Genomic DNA, 15,435 nt, shown 5'->3' on the forward strand with positions numbered 1-15,435 from the left:
TTTTTTTTGTGATATTGTATCACTCTTCTTTTGGTTCAGATGGTGGACTGCAGTGGACTAAATTACACATGTGGGTGTTTGTTTATTGATCAGAAGCAAGCGCTCAGTTGTTCTCACATTCACCACCATGAAAACCGAAAAACAGAAAATAAAGACGCTGATCATCTGTGTGTATACCAATTTAAAGTTAGCTGATCAGATTGCTGACGCTTGGCCAAAAATTAGCTCCACAATCCATAATCAAGCACATATTACTATTTTTTTGCTTTTCTTTTGTTATTTACAGCAGTTCACAGTGTAGGAACAACATGAGCGTTTGTAAAGAGAGAAATGTTAAAGCAGCTAATTATACAGACAGTACAGCGAAAATATGCTCTGCAAAAACGTGTTGAATTGCCTCGTGACTTAGCGTGGTTCTGTAGTTTGGTACGGATCTGAGTACAGGTGCAGTGTTCACATGTCAAAACCGAGCTAAAAAAAAAGGGTCTGCACCATCCAAGGCAGATCTAAAAGCGTCCCCCAGCTGAAATGGAGATTCTGATTGACTCTGCCATTCAGTTTTACTCTGTCTGTTTGTGCTGGTCACTCCTTCATGCAGATTAGGGAAAACTGAGGTTCTTATGTGCGCGTTCCGAGCTCACAAAGTAGTGGGGTGTCACCAAAGTACTTTAAAAAGTGGTGGGTCAAATGCCTGCGTGCCACCATGGTTCCGCAGGCCTGCAGACAGAGGCATCGCACTTGGCTGGTCTCAAGAACAGTTTCTGATTCCACCTTACCCTGAGACTGAGACAAGATCGAGTCCAAATCATGTAGAGGCAGAGACAAGACATCTTTATTATATGCATCACTTAGCCTACAGAAAAAGAGAGTGAATACGCAAAAGGTTGTTTTCTCGTGGTTTTATTTGTGATTATTGTGTAATGTCGTACTGCCACCAATCAGCACTCAGTAGCTGTAATGTTAGCCAACCGGTCAGCATTTAGTAGCAGCAATGCAAGCCAGCTAATCAACATTTAGTAGCAGCAAATTTAGTAAGCCAATTATCCATTAGTAGCAGCTAGCCAGCCAGTCAGCACTCAGTAGAAGAAATGGTAGCCAGAGCTTGTAGCAGCAACGCGAGCCAGTCAAACAGAGCTTAGTAGCAGTACTAGCTATGTGACAAACTTCTCTTTGAACAGAACGCTATGAATTATCATAGTTAAGTAATGGGAAAGAGGACATTTGTTTAAGAAGTCAAATATGAAAAGGAAAATTTCCCCAGATGAATGAACACCCAAATAAAACAATAAACTCCTTTTATTGCTGCAGTTTCCTTTAATAGAAACTACATTTGTTGACTCATTCTGTGATGTCACCAGGCTGAATATGAACATCATGGGAATCTGCTTTAGCTGGTTTGCTAAAGGACAGACCATGTGCTCTTAATTACACACTCACACACACACTCAAACTCACACACACACACACACACACACATACAGTGGACAGTCGTAGGGCTGGCCATCTGTAATTGGAATCACGAGCGCTAGCCCTGCCCACGCTGAGAAAGGTGGAGATGTTAGTGTTAGAGCAGAGTGAATTTGCCAAACCCAAAGCTACATCTCTCTGGGACTTTGTTGATCATTGAACCTTCTGTGATGAAGATGGTGGTGTACAGGAGTGTGTTGCTGGTATGTGTGTTGGTCAGAGCCGTGTCCAGTGCTGCGGAGGAGATTAGCCTAGCTGGTTTGATCCGCAGAATCACTGCTGGAGTTCTGGTGCGAGGCCAGCTGCTGGGAGACCACAAAAATGACCCCAACAACAAAGGGCCCAGAGTTCTGACTAAAGATGGCATCGTTAGAGGACTGACTGCAGATAAAGCACACATGTTCTACGGAATTCCGTTTGCTGACCCACCTGTAGCATCTAACCGCTGGAGACCACCCCAGCTGGTCACACCATGGACAGGAGAATATGACGCTACATTCCCTCGTGCGGCCTGCATGCAGCGCTGCATTGGACCAATCACTGAGGAGTGTCCAAAAACGGTGAGAGAGGGAAAGAGACAGAAAGAATGAAAGATGTTATTAAACATTTACAGATTATGTATACATGTACATATTATGTATATTATCATTATCCCTGTTGTCTATTGTTTTTTCTTATTTTAGTTGCAAAGTTGTAATTATACAGTAATTTAAAGTTAGAGTTTAAGGAGTTATCCTAATAATTAAATACTAACCTTAGGTCTTTAACTGCAAGTCCATAAACTCTAGCCCCTCTAACTTTAACCCCTTAAACTCTGTGTCTTTGTACTGTAACTCTAATCCCTTAAACTCTAACCCCTTAAACTCTAACTCTAACCCCTTAAACTTTAACTTTAACCCCTTAAAGTGTAAGTTTTTAAACTCTACTTGTAACACAATAAACTCTAACTTCAATCTTTGAATTTTAACTTTACCTACTTCAACTCAGATTTTAAACTGTTACTCTAACCGCTTATACTCTTTTACTTTAAGTACTTCCACTCTAAGGATCTGTACGCGGATTCACACTTCAACTCCTTACTCTCAAAACTATAGAACTGACACATTAGTCAATAATAACGCTGTATAACTACTCTGTAACTACTGTGCAACTTTATAACTATTGCCATAGCTAATATACAATGTCTGAATATCTATAGTAACTATAGATGTACAAATGTACCATTATTAGTCCTGTTAATAAAGCAGCATGAAGTGAACTAAGGAAATGTTTAATGTTTAATGTCTTCTAGATGATAGAGTATCCAGCAGGCATGCATGTTGTGTATGTGTGTGTGTTGTAGGTGAGTGAGGACTGTCTGTACCTGAACGTTTTCGTTCCTCTGAGTGTGAACTTTAGCGCCACCGTGCTGAAACTGCCGGTCATGGTGTGGATCCATGGCGGAGACTTCATCGCAGGCTCTGCCTCCAAACTGCTGTATGACTCCCGGTTCATCAGCAACTTCACACACACTGTGGTGGTCACTGTGGCCTACAGACTGGGTATCACATACGCAAACGATCACACTCATGCTCTCACACATACACACACAAACACACATGCACACTCACACTCACAGGTCTGCACAAAAAACTGTTTAGACCAGCATGAATTTCATGAACTCCCAGTTGACTGGGCCTCTTACTGGCTTTATTGAACTGTTTATTTTGGCAGTTATCCATTTTACACCCATGATTTATGGGTAACTACAACATCTTTAAAATACACATTAATCATTAGCCTGCAATCAATCACCAATTTTGCAGAGAAACAGTAAATTCCTTTGTGAATTTTTCATTCATTGAAGGTAACCTTTGTACCAAGGGCTCTACATTTTTTTTATATTGGAGCCTTAGGCTCCTTGTTACTCCACTGTGAGAGCCTAATAGAGCTGAAGAAATGGAAGCTTACTAGTATGCTAATTAGCATGGTGCTAACGTCTAAATCATCACACACTGTTCTCAATTTGTGTTGCGTTGTTAAGTATCTCAAATAGACTTGCTTATGTGGTTTCTGAGACTGTATGAGACACTGTTGTCTATGAATATGGACTGAAGTCTCTCTCTCTCTCTCTCTCTCTCTCTCTCTCTCTCTCTCTCTCTCTCTCTCTCTCTCTCTGTAGGAGCGTTTGGTTTTCTGGTGTCAGGGAAGGATCCCAAATCAGCTGCAGTGGGGAATTATGGAATTTTGGACCAGCAGGCCGCTCTTCTGTGGGTCCAGCAGAACATTGCTATGTTTGGGGGGGATCCTGGCAAGGCAAGGACACACACACACACACACACACAAACACACACACACACACACACACACACACACACACACACACACACACACCACACATACACAAACAGAACAGAAGAAGCAGCAAACTAAATTAAAGCAACTCAGGCTAAAGGACTCTCTTACATGACATCTGTAATTGCTATCTCTCCTCTAACAGCGGTGCCACAGTCGCCTTTAAATAGGGAAGTGCGTTTTGACTAATTTTGATATTTTAGTATGGTTAATAGTCAAATGAATAAATATCTAGTTAACTGCAAAAAAGAAAATAAAATCCAAAATGAACGTAAATCTGTAGGCTTGCCTTTTAGATAACAGCACTGGTGTTATAAGGCAAAAATTTGAAAACATATAAAAATAGGTAGATTTTCGTGTTGAATGAGTAACAGAGGCTGCCTCTTCAGATGCTCTGATGCTAACATTACAGCTAACTGGCTCATTTGATGCTGATGAGGACAAGCTCTTTTCTTCTCAGTGGATAACATGCCAGCATGTTAGCTTGTCATGGAAATATATTTTCACTGTTTCTGGTCCTAGCTAACATCAGCTACATTAGCCTAGTTAGTGAAAAAGGCATGTGTTTCATAAAAGCAAAGTGATATCCTGCACAGACCTACTGACAAATACAAACAACAGTCACATTTTGCAGTTTTTTCAGAATACAAAATTGCTGAATTAGCCTGTATATTTTCTCTGTCTTTCTGTGAAAAGAAATGTGTAATTTTTTTGTGAAACGACTGTACATGCACTTTATGAATACAATATAACAGCAGAACATTTTACTGAGTCATAAAACTGTGATGATGAAAATATAATTGAAGTACTAAACCTATGGCTTGGTGTCAGCACAGCTTCACGAGATGCATGATAGCGACCACCAGTCAGACCAAGTATGCAATCTGTTTCGGGTAAATGCCTGTAAAAACAGCATTTCTGTCTTTTACTCTAATTTAGAAAAATTGCATATCAAATATAATAAATTGCCATGTGAAATATAACAGTAGAGGGGCGACACAGCATGTTATGTGGTGCAACCTGTAATGTGCAGCATCTCTAATTTATTGATTACCTACATTTTGCGCACAAACAGCAGGGGCACTCTGACTATATTCCATATTTCATTCCATATTAAACTCTACTTTTATCATCGAATGCTCTTGCAGTAATTGTATGTATATGTGTGTGTGTGTGTGTGTGTGTGTGTGTGTGTGTGTGTGTGTGTGTGTGTGTGTTTGTTTGTTTCAGGTGACAATATTTGGTGAAAGTGCTGGTGCTCAGTCTGTTAGTTTACACCTCATGATGCAGAGCAGTAAACCACTGTTCAGTCAGGCAGTCCTACAGAGCCTTCCATTCTCTATCCCACTAAAGACACGGTAACAAACACACACACACACACACACACACACACACACAAACAAATACACACTATGTAACACATTGCTAATAAATGTTGTTAATGTAGTGTGCTCTATAACTATATTATTATTATTATTATTATTATTATTATTATTGTTATTATTATTATTACACAGATGCTGAAGATGCATTTGTACTCCCCCTTTACAAGCTTTGCAGACAAAAGTAGCTACTGCTACACGTTTAACAGAACGCTGGTAAAAATCCCATTAAACCTAATGAAACACTGTAGCTCACAACTCAGTTTATACTACAATCCCTTCAGTGTGCTGAAGTTTCTCATTAGGATTTTCACCAATGTTCTGTAAAGCTTAGCCAGCAGTAGCTGCGAAAGAGTACATTTGTAGGTGAGCCTGAAGAAGAGAATTGGTGTCATTATATTCATTTCATTATTCTGAAATATTCTAATAATATTATTATTGTAATGACTGTATGGATAATTGCACTGTGTGTGTTGTTCTGCAGGCATGAGTCTCTGAAGCTGGGGAAGAATTTCGCTAAGCTAACCAACTGCTCACTGCAGGACTACCTGTGTCTGCAGTCTCTGAGCTCTCAGACTGTTCTTGCTGCTCAGATTAAATCCAGTGAGAGTCTATATGGTCAAATATCACAGAAAATAACCTCAACATATTTCCCTGAAAAAAAATGAAAAGCTACTGACTCTAAACTTACTTAGAATAGAAGTCAAGGGGCATGAGATTGGGTTTGTTTGTTTATTTGTTTTTCTGATCTGTGTTTTCTGAGGTTCTAAGCTGGTAAATCCTTTCCGGTTTTTGGAGGTGTTTGAGAGCTGGGGGCCATATATAGATGGACTGCTGATCCAGGAACAGGCTGTCAGTGCCTTCCAGAAAGGACACTGGCAGAAGGACAAACCTGTGCTGCTGGGTAAAATACATCAATTTAATATTTATTTATTTACATTTCTATTTATTTCTTGGTAAAACACAAAACACACACACTCTACTGATAATTTGTATCTCCAGAATGAAATTATAAGATTCAAAATAAAGTTATCATAAAATTGATTTTCAGAATAAAGTTATGATAAAATTAATATCCACAATGAAGTTCAAATAAATCTAATATCCAGAATAAAGTTCAAATAAAATTAATACCCAGAATTTGGTGAAAAAGTGGTGATCAGTTTTAAAGGAATATAAGTCCACAAAAATATTGTAAATGATATTATTATTTTACTATTATTTATCATTTAATAACTTCTTGTTGTTCCCAAAATACTTTAGTAAAACCCTTTTTTGTGTCTAGTTAATAAAATTAATGGGACATTGAGGCAAGATTCATTCCCTAGGTAGTTTTATTTTGGTCAGTCCAAAATTCATAGTCACCACAGACAGGAGGCAAAATACACAGCAGACACATTCATGATAGCTAAACCAGAAATCAAGGGTCAAAAAATGAAACTGGGAAACAGGAAAACATAAATGCAGTAAGAAACTGCAAGATTTCTCAAAGAGAAAGATCAGACCATGGGCTACATATGGTAGAGATATTGGACCATATTCATAAAACACACTGCCAGATTTACCATGATGTTCTTTCATATTTGCCGGCAACAACACAATCCCACAAAAAAATAATGCCTAAACCACTCTGATGGCAGTCTTTCCCAGTAAGAAGTTTTTGTGGGATTAAATAATATTTTCATATTTATTTCAACAACATTTGCTGATAAAGAAACTTTGTTTCTTGATTAAAAGGTAAATGGTAAATCTGCAATTGTCTCCTGTATCTTTCTCCACTGTTTAATTTTGGCTGCATCTGTATCAAACAATTTATTATTTGTTAGCACTTCTTCCCTTAAAATTCACAACTGTGTTTTCTTTGTTCTCGTTTCTTTCTTTGTGTCCTTTTTGGCAGCCAACGAATCTTCACTTGGTGCGGATCTTTAATATGGATGATCTCATTTGTATAATGACTTTTATTGAAATTTTATTTATTCGCCTAGGACACTGAAATTATGGTGTAAAAATATACGACTGCGCTAATCACTGCTACAGTCACTTTATAAATAGCTCGCTATGCTGCACAGTAAAAAGTTATTACTGAATAAAACCACAAGTGATTCCTTACGTTTGAAGATATAAAGAACAAAGAGTAGTAATTAGTGATGTCTGAATTCATCTCTTTTTCTGTGTGTATGTGTGTGTGTAGGTACCACCTCTGAGGAGGGTGTTATTTTTGTTTATGGTGTTTTCTTGAAGCCTGTGTCAGCAGTGGAGTGTACGGTTTACACTACAGCCATCTTCAAACAACATACACTCAAAGTTCTGCGCAAATACCTCCCCCTGTACAAAAACACAGACCACCGGGATATGCTTGCACAGGTAAGCATCAATGTGTGTGTGTGTGTGTGTGTGTGTGTGAGTGTGTGTGTGTGTGTGTGTGTGTGTGTGTGTGTGTGTGTTTTCACTGTACAGTGAAATTCTATGAATTTGAGGACAAATGCTGAATCGTATTCATTATAAAGTCGTTCAGAGTGGTTTGGTGTGAGATGCTCCGTTCTAGAGAAACTTACTAAGTCAGAATTGTTCACAGTGGTGGTGATGGGAACCGCATGTCTGAAGAGTTTAATGCCTCTTAAAGCTCCCTCACAGAAAGTTATTGCATGAAATTATATAAATGTACTGCCTGGTGTCTGAGACATTGTTTTGTGTAGTTTTGAGATAAGGTCTTAAATGTATTTTTTCTATTTTCCATTCCTGGTGGAGAGGTATATACAGGGTGTTGTAGGACAAAATAGTCCCCAAAGAACATCTTTTTTTCAGATTTATTTCTAGAATCTAGATCATAGATATAGATCACACACCATTTTATCATCTTCAACAGTACGCAGAAGTCATGTAGGTTCACTGGTGGTTTTGGACAATGAACAAATTGGTGTTCACCATCTGAATGACTGTGCATAAAGAAACAATCGTTAGAATTCCCCTTTGTTTTACACTGTACTTGTATGGAGGACCAGATTTGCCAAATTGAAAGATAAATAAAATTAAAAAATAAATGGCTGAGTAAATTAATCAATAAAAAAACTAAATAAAGTATATATTGCTTATTGTGATTGTAATTATACACACATTTCCTTTTTCTGCAGTTATATATTTCTCAATTTTATTTATTTCTGTATTATTGATTGTTTTATTAAGGCCATTTTTATATATTTTTCCATATCTATATTTTTAACAAATGTTCTCTTTATTCATTGATTCATGTATTCATTTATTTATTTATTTATTCATTAATTCATTTATTTATTTTTTCATTAATTCATTTATTTCTGTATTTCTTCGTTCATATGATAATGAGGGGGCGTGTTTTTCACGTTCAGGCTTAGCAATCAAGCCCAGGAGGAGAAGAGCTGATTAAACTGTCCTTTTACCAACTCCATAAAGAACTGCACGGACAGACAAACCTGCCGATAAATAACTCTCGATTGCTTCCACAGGCTGAATGTGAGAAGTGCGTCCAAATGTCTAAGTGATCTGAATTTTACAGAAAAAGACGATGAACCACCTCCTCTGTTCTGAACACTACTGGTCGACCTCTGTATCAGCAGAGGCAGCAAAATGGATCAAACTGTCCCCACAGTCTCCACACGGAAGAGTCAATAACCCGGACCTGCATTTTCAGTCAGATCAGCCGAGAGTGTCAGATCTCTGACTGTCTGCTGCTGTAAGAAGCCATGAATGTACTGTCTTGTCCTTAGTTACCGCTGAGAGAGCAAGACATGTACAATCGATCAACCAATAGGAATATTAAGACGCTGTGATATCATTGACTCACAGCCCCTTTATTAGCATAAGGACAAGGAAATACAGAAATAAATAGAGAAATAAATAAAGAAAGAAATTAGTAGTTGTAGAAATAATTAATAAAATAAATTATAGAAAAACAAAAAAATGTTAATAAAGACATAAATAAATGCAGACATATTAATTTCTAAAATTTTATTTGTTAATATATTCATTGTTATGTATATTTATTTATTTTTAGATTTATCATCACTACTCTTTGTAATTCTTCTTCATATATTAATTTACAAAACCATTTATTTTTAATTTTATTTATTTTTCATTTTGGCAAATCTGGTCCTCATATACTTGTGATTATATTTGTTTCTCAGCTGCCACAGGGGGGCACTGTGGCTGCATGTGTTAATCAGAGAGAAAAAGCAGAAGGTGTTTAGCAGTCTAAGGATGATAGAGGAGCTCCAGCACAGAGACACACTCTTGTGTGATATTACTGTGTGTGTGTGTGTGTGTGTGTGTGTGTGTGTGTGTGTGTGTGTGTGTGTATGTAGGTGATGGCCTTGAGTGTGTTTGTGGAGTGTGGTTAAAAACTCTCTGTTTCATAATGAACACTCAGAATCAAATTAGCAGCTATTTTACACACATTTCACACACAAGTTTGCTTATTTAGTTTTAGTACTGGAGCTATGAGGCTAATGTAGCAGCCAAGTCATGTAGCAGCAAGCTTATACTCCACCAATTAGTATACCTAAATCATCACACACTTGCCTCTGACTGTTTCGGGGGGATGTGAGGGGATGCCATACCCCCAGTCAAAAACAAAAACAAGAGCCATCTCCCTTGTAAAATGACCATTCCCCTTTTTCATCACCTTTCAATGAGTACAAGATCAACTAGAGTCCCAGAGTTTTCTCCGTGTTTTCTTTCTTAGTAGGTTAATGTTGCTCAGGCAAACTGTATATAAGTGCAAAGTATGTCCTGTGAATAACTTTCCAATGCCTGATAATTGTATGATATATTACTCCAAAATTCTCCTCTTTTGATGCAAACTTATCTTAGTTTACATACATAAGCAGTGCCCCCAAATAAACACAAGGCTGATGTCGGTTCACTGGATGACTGAATTTTGGAACCAATAAAAATCAACAAACAAGTAATACCCAGTTAAGCCATTACAGAAAGGATCTTGTAGATCAACAGTGAACAGATTGTATGTAAACATGTAGAGCAATGGTTTCCAACATGTGGGCGGCAGCCCCTGAGTGGTGGTACTGTTAGGGCCATCAATTTTTATTTTAACGACAAACATTTATTTAAATATACATATTTACCTAAACATAGTTTTAAATAGGTGGAATACTGTTTATTATTTGCAAAAAATATTTTGTGCAAGTCAATGTAAAATGTTTCACTTTTCTACCATGTGGAACTCATCCTTTGTGGATAAATGGTTAAAAATGGTTTCAAAAGAAAAGATCCTGAGGCTGGACCATCTACAAGTGCAACACCCATCATATCCCAGAATAAGAAAACCAAGAATGCCAAGCATAAACCAAAATGAAGAAAATACAGCAGTGTAAAAGTAACATGCGCTTCCCATGCATGAGAACTGAAAAATGAGCAATTACAGCTTTGTGTTGTTTGGATCTTTTTAAATTAAAACTTTGAAACCCAACAATTTACTGTCAGTTGGAAACTAAACCTAGCAAATATGTATCTAAACCTGTCACATTGAGCCAGAACTCTGTTTATAACCTTCTTCAGCCTGACATGCAACTCTTGGTAGCTGTCAAACAAGAACAACTCTCATTACGTTAGTGAGAAAAAATGATCAGATCTGTAAAATCTTCTTGTGGACCATGGAAGATTTTGTGGTCTTTTGTGTGGGCCCTGGTGGAGAGGTATATGCAGGGTGTTGTATGTATGTAGAGAAAATGTAGAGTTTTATTCTCTTTGAAGGTTTTCCAAATGATGTTAAAACATAACCGAGAGCGTTAACTTATGGTCTTGAGACTGGACTTGAGACTGAGACTGGACTCAAATACCACAACACCAATACCAACCAAGCAAAAGCTAACCTAGGAAGCATAACTGAGCTGGCAAGCTAGCTCATCTGTCTGCCTGTCGCTCAATCGTTCATTTAACCGGTCACTCCAGCATTCCCTGGATGCACATCCAGCAATAAAGGGAATAAAACCCTTACCTTTTCTAAGACGTTGCCATATAAAAGCTGAACAATGCTGTTAGTGAGCTGAGGACACAGCAGGGAGCGTCTACAGCATCACATGTATACGAAGAGCCAGATTCATTCATTTCTACCCGTTTCACTCACACCGTTGTGTTTAGTTTTGCTTCAGTGATGTAGCAGGCTGAGAGTGTTGGACTGAAGGCTGTCAATGATCAGAATATCAGGACGCTGCACAGACAGTTCTCATATAGGTCTTTTGATACATGATTTTTAAGCCATGTTTTTTTTATATTTCTATCTTGTGTTTTTCTTTCAAACTTTGCTGGATGATTCATACAACACTGACGTTTAGTATCATACACACATTTTAATATTTTAGTATTTCTGGGACTTTAAGAAGTCTATATTTTAATTCCATTTATGTGCGAGATTTACTCTTATCTCAAAATATCATTAATTGTTATATAGGAAATCCTATTGTAACTGTAAGTATATTACATAAGCAATATAAACATTTCCAATGTAATTGACAATAACAGAAAACCTATGTCAAAAAAATTAGAGTGCCCTGTTGTGTTTTTGTGACTATGATGACTAATTCTCAGTTTTTTCTGCAGATTGTGACAGATTACATCTTCCTGTGTCCCTCCCGGAGGGCTGCTCGTGCTGCAGCACTGTCCAGTGGCTCTGTATGGACATATGTTTTTGATCACGCTGCGAGTGACCATCGTGTTTGGTCTGGTTTGACCTTCTGTTATGATCATGTGTGTCATGGAGCGGAGCTTCCCTTTTTGTTTGGCACAGCCACAGTGGCTAACTTCACCATGACCCCAGCAGAGCGGCTGCTGTCCAATCGCATGCTATGTTACTGGGGTTCATTCGCCCATGCCTCTGACCCCTCCTCACACACCCCACTGACTGAGTTCTGCAGGCAACAGCGCCCCCCAACGTGGCCACGGTACAGCGCCTCCAGCGGTTGGCTAATGATGAACTTGACCATCCACTCACACGCACAGCCTGGATCACGTAGTGACATCTGCGATTTCTGGGACAAACTGGGGATTTACTGAGCATTGGCAGGAGCTACACTGGAATATGGAGGGTGGGGCTGAGCATAAGTTGACTAAAATTAGCTTATGTAGCTACTGTAGCTACAGTAGCTGCAGTGATCCACTTCATTTGCTGGCTAATCATCAAGCCAAATGTTAGCCTTCACCATGCACATACCAAACCAAGTAGCTAGCTATTGACTTAGTTAGCCTACACAACTTGTGTCAGGCTCCAGTCCTCGTGGGCTAAAACACTGCAGATGTCAGCACACTGTCTCATTAAACACACCTGATTCTCCTCATCAGCTAATTAGCAAGGCCTTCGTGAACTGAATTCAGAGGGTTAGATGAAGGGAAACTCCGCAGCACTAATCTCTGTGACACTTTGGCCCAGAAGATCCCCAGTTTGACATGCCTGGCCTACACCATGCAGCAACTAGCTAGGTATTGACTAAGTACCAGGTCAGAACTTAGTTAAACTAGTCAGCTCCATTTACCACCCATAAAGTTATAGATGAAATTAACATACTAAGCAACATAATAAGACAGTGAATTCAACTCATCATTGTGGTTAAAATTACTGGGTAAAAGACGTCTGATTAACATTTGATTGGTCCTTATTTTTCCTCTGAAATGTGATTAGTCCTAAATTTTCCTAACAAACATTATTGGTCATGTCATTATTTTTCCTGTGAGACATAATTGGTCCTTATTTTTCCTTCTGCAATGTGATTGGTCCTTATTTTTCATGTGAAAAATGATTGTGAATGATCCTTATTTCTTTGACCAAAATATAGTCATATGCAAAGGTTTGAACACCTCTCCTCAAACATCCTCTACAGAGTACACCCACTTTTTTCATTGAATTGCACAATGGAAAACCAACAGGACAGTGGAAAAAACATCAAATATAAAATATACCGTAACATTTGCGCTGACTACGTTTTTTGTTCCAATATGTTAAATTCAGCTAATTATAATGATAAGTAACTGTGCATTAAAGTGTGCAGAAGTGTGCTCTCTGTAGATGATGTATGTGGAATTTGACCTGGGGCACCCAATTCTTTGCATGCAACTGTTTGATTGGTCCTTATTTTTTGTCTGTAATATTATTTGTCTTTATTTTTCATTTGAAACATGAATTCAGCTGTGTTTTTATGACAAAAAATGTGTGACCACTTTTCCCTCACACCGCGCTCTACAGAGTAAGTTTTATTTCTCTGCTCATCTGCACACACACTCTGACACACACTGCAGCCTGTCACACTTTTATTCCGCAGAACAGTAGAAAATAGTGGGTCAGTGTTGGTTGTGAGTGATTTTTTAATGAAGTGCGGTGGGTGATTTAATCACATCAGAGTGAGGCTCAGAGGCCCCGGACACATGCCCTATTTTCACTGTCACACACACACACACACACACACACACACAGTCTCAAGACAGCGAACCTCAATCACACACTCAAAAGTTTGCTATATCAAAACAGTGCCAGCTCCACTTCTGCTGGTTTTTAGGCTTTTATTTGAGAGGACTATTTTTTTCAGGCTAAATAAGTTAAATTTAAAAATCTGGTAACCCTTTACTGTAAATCTATATGATACCTACATAAGCTTGAACTGACATAAACCTATATAAATATTTATAAATGCTTATTCTAATAGGCATCATTTGTCATAAGGATTGCATTTGCCAACACTGACATAACCTCTATATCAGGTGATGTTGATTTTTTTTCTGATATTAGGTTGTTAGATCAGTGTATGTGACAGTGCCATAATGCTGATAATGTGCAATAGCTAGCAATGTCAGGCTGGTCAAACAAAAGTGAACATTTTTTGAGTGCTTCAGGCCCAGTAAGTTTTATTTTACCGTTTATAATATATTATATATTTAAGCTATGTCACATCATCAGCATTATGGCACTGTGATATGCACTTAGCTACAATGTCAGTTGTTATAAAATGCTTTGTCATTTCACCCAAAAAAGTACCATGACACAACCTGATGTCTGAAAATGTCAGTGTCACCCACTACCAGACTGGGTAATCAGGAGAGTTGGGAGGATTCCCGGTGAACTGGTAGCATTTTAGGCTACTAAAAGGCTACTGGTTACTGTGAGCTCATACATAAACTCACATAGAAGCACCAGAACATTCAGATTAGCTGTAAATGTTACATCCAAGCGTATATTTGCAGTAATTTAGGGGTTAAACTAGTGGCCCCCCACCTCAAGTGGAACTACCTCCACATGTTCTTATTTTTTGTTCCACCTTAAATGTTGCAGCAGTTGCATTCAGACACCAGTATGGTTACTAGCGTGCAACTGTTGCACTTTTTAAGGTAGAACAGAAATAAGAAGCCAACATCAGCTTTGAGACATTATCATATCAAATTTGTGTAAAGTCTGTGTGTGTGTAGAGCTTTGGATGGGCTGGTCTGTATCATGTAACTCCTGGTCTGGAAACAGGTCCTACTCCATCTGTGATGTCACCTGACATAGGTGTAGCCTTATGAACACTGCCCTACAGTAAAATGCTACCCAAAAATTTACTTTCTTGATGTAACAACAGTGTTGGATGCTAATTAGCATGTTAAGAATACATGTTTTAAAAAGTCTCTCTCTCTTCTCTTTCTTACAGTTTTGGTGTTTTTCCACTGCACATTCAAAAACAACAACTGTCCAAAACAGGAACCAACAGTACTTAAAGTTCTACTTTATTTTCCAGCTGCTTGAGATAATCATAATACTCATAAGAACTGGTGAAGAAATGATGATTTAATTGTCTTTTTGGTCTTTTAATGTCACTCTAGTTTGGTTAATTAGCTAATGTGATCGCCTGTTGTCTAAATGTATTGCAGGACCTATTCTGCACTAACAAAAATGTGTAGAATCAAAGTTTATATTTTTTTTCTTGAAAGTGTGAACAGACACATTAGCTACTTTCCTTACTAATTATCATGGCTAAACACGTGTTGCGCTCACATGAAATAATCTTCTGTGCTCATACAATGACAAAAATATCTACAATTACACAGAATCAGTTGTAGAATTAAAGAAAGCTTACATATTTTTCTGAGTGTCGAAATATTAGTAAATCACTCAGTGGCTAACGACACCGATAATAATGTTAGCATGAGCTTTCTACCTGGCTTATGTCACCTTAACAAACTCATTACAAAGTGATAAGTCTGAGAACAAATGCGTGGTTTACATTCTGGTACACTTAAT

General features: G+C 38.0%; 1 protein-coding gene across 1 annotated transcript; it reads left to right on the plus strand.

The window, feature by feature from the left end:
• The first annotated feature begins 1,607 nt into the window (after positions 1-1,607).
• On the plus strand, positions 1,608-12,907 carry LOC118812212 (crystal protein). The gene is made up of 8 exons (XM_036577011.1): positions 1,608-2,027; positions 2,810-3,008; positions 3,629-3,762; positions 5,032-5,159; positions 5,668-5,786; positions 5,947-6,087; positions 7,375-7,547; positions 11,775-12,907. The coding sequence occupies exons 1-8, from the start codon at positions 1,638-1,640 to the stop codon at positions 12,225-12,227; spliced, it is 1,737 nt and encodes a 578-aa protein (XP_036432904.1). The 5' UTR covers positions 1,608-1,637; the 3' UTR covers positions 12,228-12,907.
• The last annotated feature ends 2,528 nt before the right edge of the window (positions 12,908-15,435 follow it).

The sequence above is a fragment of the Colossoma macropomum genome, unplaced genomic scaffold, assembly GCF_904425465.1.
Source record: "Colossoma macropomum unplaced genomic scaffold, Colossoma_macropomum, whole genome shotgun sequence".
Taxonomy (NCBI): Eukaryota; Metazoa; Chordata; class Actinopteri; order Characiformes; family Serrasalmidae; genus Colossoma; species Colossoma macropomum.